The 5,882-nt window shown below is 30.7% G+C and overlaps 1 protein-coding gene across 1 annotated transcript; it reads left to right on the forward strand.

Moving 5' to 3' along the window:
• Window positions 1–2,090: 2,090 nt before the first annotated feature.
• LOC133311161 (U-box domain-containing protein 9-like) lies at window positions 2,091–5,149 on the forward strand. The gene is made up of 2 exons (XM_061512181.1): window positions 2,091–2,667; window positions 3,829–5,149. Exons 1-2 carry the CDS (start codon window positions 2,377–2,379, stop codon window positions 4,912–4,914), a joined length of 1,377 nt encoding a protein of 458 aa, XP_061368165.1. The 5' UTR covers window positions 2,091–2,376; the 3' UTR covers window positions 4,915–5,149.
• The last annotated feature ends 733 nt before the right edge of the window (window positions 5,150–5,882 follow it).

Below are 5,882 nucleotides of genomic sequence, written 5' to 3' on the forward strand. Positions count from 1 at the left end.
CAAATCTGACCTGACCCGTTTTTTACTTGATTTCGTCACACAATTTCGTCGAAATTTCTACGTTGCAAACGACGAAATTTCGTCACAAAATTATTTTTTCGTTGGAATATTTTTTCTCGAAAAGCGACGGAATTTTTTCTCTAATGAAAATTTTTACAAAATTAAATTTTTTATCGAAATTTAGTTTCCGTCAAAAGTTTTGACGAAAATGATTTCCTCCATCAAATGTTTTAAACGAAAAAAGAATTCCGTCAAAAATTTTGACAGAATGTTTTTCGTTCAAAATTTCGATGGGAATGTGTTCTGACGAAAATTTTGAAGGAAATTGTTTTCAGGGAAATATTTCATTCGAAACTTTCGACGAAATTTAGATTCTATAAAGAATTTTTGAAAGAATATTTTTCCGTCAAAATTTTTTATCGAAATATTTTTTGTCAAAAATTTTTACGAAATTTTTTGACTGAAATGTGTTCCGTTGAAAATTTTGATGGAAATATTTTTTATCAAAAAACTTGACAAAAATATTTAGTCGAAAATTTTCGATGAAAATATGTTTCGCTAAAAATTTTGACAAATTTTTTTTTTGTCAAAAAGTTTAACAAAAATGTTTTCATTGAAAACTTTCGCCGAAATTTGAATTCTGTAAAGAATTTTGACGAAATTTTTTTTCGTTAAAAAATTTCGATGGAAATGTGTTTCGTCGAAATTTTTGATGAATATGTTTTTTTGTGAAATATTTTGACGAAATTTAGATTCCGTAAAAAAATTTGCGAAAATTTTTTTCCGTCAAATTTTTTTACAAAAATGTTTTTAGTCACCAATTTTGATGAAAATATTTTTCGTCAAAAATTTTTGCAAAAATTTTTGAGGAAAATATTTTCCGTAAAAAATTTTGACGTAATTGTTTTACGATAAAACTTTTCTTATAATGTAATTGTGATTTTTTTTTTCACATAATGGGTATGAGTCAAGTTTTGGGTCAATGGGTGATTATTAAAACAAGTCAGGTCTAAAATTGACCCAAATAAAAGTGGGTCAGTATTTAAACCAGTTCAAAAAAAAATAGGTATTTATGGGTTAGGTCAAGGTCAGATCAAGAACAGGGCAAGTGAACTAGTTTTTTTGCACACCCCTACGTGGGACCCACTAGTTTAAGAAGAAAAGAAAACAAAAACAAAAAGTGCCACACGTCTTTCAATGGATCAGTAAGATAGAGTTTTATCTTTCATGCAACATAATAGTTGCATTTCCCATATAAAAATTATGTAACATTTTATTAGTCATTAGTTGTATTTAATTAACTTTTCAATATTTATTGAAAAAAAGCAGTCAAAAAATATTTAAAAATTACCCTTATGTTTGATACCAATAAGAATATTATAACAACTTCTTATATAAAAAATGATACAATAAAAATGTTTATACTTATAATAAAGAAAAAAATGTGTATCATTTTAAAGAATGTAAAATTGTGTCATTTTAAGTAAGAGAAAGAGATAGATAAAGGAAGAGAGAAAATGGACAAAAAAATATAAAGGTTTAGATTTCTTTGTGAGAGTAAAATATCATAAATTATGTCATTTAAAAGACAAATACTTTTCCTTATAATAAATCAAAATTAACTTTTTTACAATTTCAATTTCAATTTGATTCACCACGGGAATGTAATTAACACAATTCTAATAATTAAATGAAAAGTCAAACTCCATTAATTATAGCTCATTTAGTACACTGACACATCAATTAAAAAATTAATTATAATATAATTTTTCCGTTAAATTCAAACTCGTGTAGACATGTTAGCAAAATTAAATTATATATTTAATGATTACCAAAAAAAAAATTATATATTTAAATTTTTTAAATTTAAGAATATAATATATGGTATCATTTTGAATCGGTAAAATTAGTGGAATGAAACAAAAGGCCAATGAGAAACTTAGAGGATAAGATTAGAAGAATATAACTTTTTTCTTTCTCTCTCATATTTTTGAGTTAATGACTTGAGAATCAACTATGCTCAAAGCAATGAAGTAAGATAGATATTATAAGAAGAAAGTCTAGTGAGAGAAAACTAAGGTTGAGAGTTATGAGTATGTGTCTTTATGGTAATGTCCTTATTTTCCTCTGAGTAGTTCAGTGTTACCGAGAATAGAAGCCAGCAGAGTAATAAAAGCAACCAAAACGCCACATAGCGAAGCAACATACACATTTTCGAGAAAACAAAAGAGGGAGAGAAGATGAAACTCAGTGTTTTCACTGATATTCTTTGCTTCTCCATTCTCTAAATCAAATTCAGCATTTTTTGTTTTGTTTTTGTTTTTGGGGTTTGTTTAAAGTTCAAGCTTTAGGCTCTGATCCATTGGATTTCATCACATGGCAAAACCTGGGGTGTTGGAATCTGATCCAGGGGTGATGGTGAAGAAAACCTTAGAGTTGAAGAAGGAACTGCAGAGGCTGGTGAAGTCCATTGTTGATGATGAAGATTGCAGCACTGAAACCATTGATCAAGCCAAGGAAACTCTTTGTGTTCTCAAGGAGTTGAAGTTGAGACAGAGTTCATCACTGTCTTTGAAGCTGCATAAGACTGTGACTTGCCCAGATGAATTCAAATGTCCACTTTCCATGGATTTGATGAGAGATCCTGTCATTGTGGCTTCTGGTCAGGTTAGTGTCAGAATTTGGTGTGTAATAATAGTTTTCTGTGTTTGGTTTCTGAGAAAATGTTGGAAACTGGAAAAAATTAATAATAAAACTGGACTGTTACTTGTTTTATTTTCCAATTTTTTAATATCCCACTGGTAAAACGGAATAAAAAGTTCTTTACAAAAATGGGTTTCTCTTGTTTTTCTTTGTAATTAAGCTTAACTAAATTGAAGAAATAGATTCTTGTTTTTGGCCTTTTGTCCATCTCTTTTTTTCTAGAATTCTGTACTTTATTCTATGTTAGGTGATAAAAAATGTTTGAGAAAGATAGAAAAGGAATATATTCAGTCTTTTCCTCATCCAGAACCTTAGAAATATGTATTTTCTATCTAATGAAATTGACAATATATTTCATGTTAATTTTTTTTTTAACATATATGAAGATAAATCATTTCAACATTTGGAATTGCTGCGTTATCTTTGTTATTTCCTTTTCTTTATTCTTTTCTTCTAGTTTTCTTTTAATCCAAATAGTTTTGTCCTCTTTTACATTTTCTTGTTCAATGTGTGAATGGGACTCACTGCATTTTACTTTGGGATTGTTTTACATTTGCTATCAATGGAGTTGCAATCTCAAGTACTTTTTGTTTGATCTGCTGAACTTCTGTGATCTTCCCTTTATTTATGTTGTTAGCTTTTCCGCATTTATGTTTCAAGTATACGTTTCAAGAAACTAAAAGAGAAAAAAGAAAAAGAAAAGGAGCAATTTGATAATATATAATAGCCATTGTGGAAGGAAAGAGAAAGAGTAAAAAGTTAATAAAGAGTAATATTCTTTGTCCATGAGTGAGATTCTTGAATGAGTGGCGGTGGTGATTGTATCTTTGTGTAGAACTTTTGACTTATTTTTCTCAAAAGGGAATAATTAATTTCTAGTGTTCTTTGCTTTTTATCTTTTTCCAAATTTCTACAGTAATGCCTTCTCCCACCCCTAACCACTTTTCTTTCTTTCTGTCCTATGCCTTTTTCTTTGCATTGATACTTCAGATTGGTTTTGAGTGAATCATGATGATTTGAAACAAATTGGAGATTGTGCAGATTTTTCCCTTTGCACCATGATTCATTTTGTTTCCCTCTTTTGGTTGTTAATATGTGGGATCTTTGTTGATTTCAATTATGCAGACATATGATAAACCTTTCATTCAAAAATGGCTGAATGCTGGAAATAGGACTTGCCCTCAAACTCATCAAGTCCTCTCACACACTGTCCTTACTCCAAATCACCTAATAAGGGAAATGATAGAAAAATGGTCTAAAAACCAAGGTACTGAATTGTCCAACACTGATCACTATATTAATGAGGAAGGCATAAATGAAGCAGATAGTGACCATTTTCTTTGTCTACTTAAGAAAATGTCTTCAGCACTTTCTGATCAGAAAGCAGCTGCAAAAGAACTCCGGTTGTTGACAAAGAAGCATCCTTGTTTCCGCGCACTTTTTTGTGATTCTGTAGATGCCATTCCCCAATTGCTTAAGCCAGTTTGTGGGAGTGATTCTTTTAGTAGCATTCACCCTGATCTACAAGAAGATGTAATCACAACACTCCTCAATATCTCAATTCATGACAGCAACAAGAAGCTAGTAGCTGAAACTCCAATGGTTATTCCACTCCTTATGAAAGCATTAGGATCCGGAACAATCGAAACAAGAAGCAATGCTGCTGCAACCCTTTTCACTTTGTCAGCTCTAGACTCAAACAAGGAACTTATAGGGAAATCTGGTGCCTTGAAGTCATTATTTGACCTTTTGGAAGAAGGGCATCCCTTAGCCATGAAGGATGTTGCTTCAGCAATTTTTACCTTATGTGTCATGCATGAGAACAAGGCAAGAGCAGTTAAGGATGGTGCAGTGAGGGTGATTTTGACAAAGATAAAGAACCGAATTCATGTTGATGAATTACTAGCCATCCTTGCATTGCTTTCAACTCACCAAAAGGCTATTCAGGACATGGGAGAACTTGGTGCTGTTCCTAGCTTGCTAAGCATTATCAAAGAAAGTTCATGTGAACGCAACAAGGAGAATTGCATAGCAATCCTTCAAACTATTTGTCTGTATGATAGATCAAAGTTGAAGGAAATAAAGGAAGAGGAGAACACCAACAGAACAATCTCTGAGCTTGCACAGAATGGAACTTCAAGGGCTAAGAGGAAAGCTAGTGGAATTCTTGAGAGACTTAACAGGGTTGTTAATATCACACACACTGCATAATGTCCCTTGATTCTTATCTCAAGGTACATTATATCGTATATTCTGCATCTGTTTCCAGACATTTAAGCTTTTGAAAGTTAAAATCAGTTAGAAATCTGTCTCATCACCAATTTTGTACATTCTTTTTTCTCTCTCAACATAGTAGTCATTCTCATGTTCATCAGTTAGTGACTGAATAAAGTGAAGCGATGTTCTCTTTGCCTCCAAATTGTTGAAAAACTTCTACACAAGGATATTTGGCCTTAAATTTTTGTGTTTATATCATCCCAATTTTTACTTTCTTTAGTGTAATGGAGAAGAACATTAAGATAGAAACTAAACAAATTTAGTGAAAGCCTTCCTTGGTACCACTATTAAGATATTCATTGCTAATAATGATGGAAAGAAACAAAACAAAACAAAACAAGAGATTCACTGTCAATAAATAGTTTCATAATTTCATTTCTGGAATTTTTGTTTTGGTATTAAAAAAAAAGCTAGCTCCTGTATATACCTATTTAATTTGTCAGTGTAACTACACACTTCAATAATTTTATTTTATTTATTTATTGTTTCCCTAGCTTCTCTCCCTGAGAGATTGAGCTTACAGTGTTTCAGTTTTTTTTTTTTTATTAAGTGTTTCAGTTTCTTTTGTTTGACTTTTCTTTCATATTTTTAATCCATTGCACTCCTAAAAAAAGGGGGAAAAGGGAAAGGAAGGAATATTTTTTTTATTCCAAATCCAAATAAATAGTTTGTGATCGTTTAACAAGTTTCTTTTCCTCGTAAGTTCATAATTTCCTGTCATTAATTTAAAAACCGTCTTGACGGCCAAAAATAATATTTAATAAAAGAGTAAATCTCGATTCACAATACTTCTCTACTTACAAAGATAAGATTAACAAGGATATAAAACTAGAAGGATTAAATATTTCTGGTGTCACTTTAGATAATATTTACAGTTATTAGTTATAATATTAAAGTTGTTT

This window comes from Gastrolobium bilobum, unplaced genomic scaffold, assembly GCF_033153095.1.
Source record: "Gastrolobium bilobum isolate Gb01-03AN ecotype WA unplaced genomic scaffold, APGP_CSIRO_Gbil_v1 utg73972, whole genome shotgun sequence".
Classification (NCBI taxonomy): domain Eukaryota; kingdom Viridiplantae; phylum Streptophyta; class Magnoliopsida; order Fabales; family Fabaceae; genus Gastrolobium; species Gastrolobium bilobum.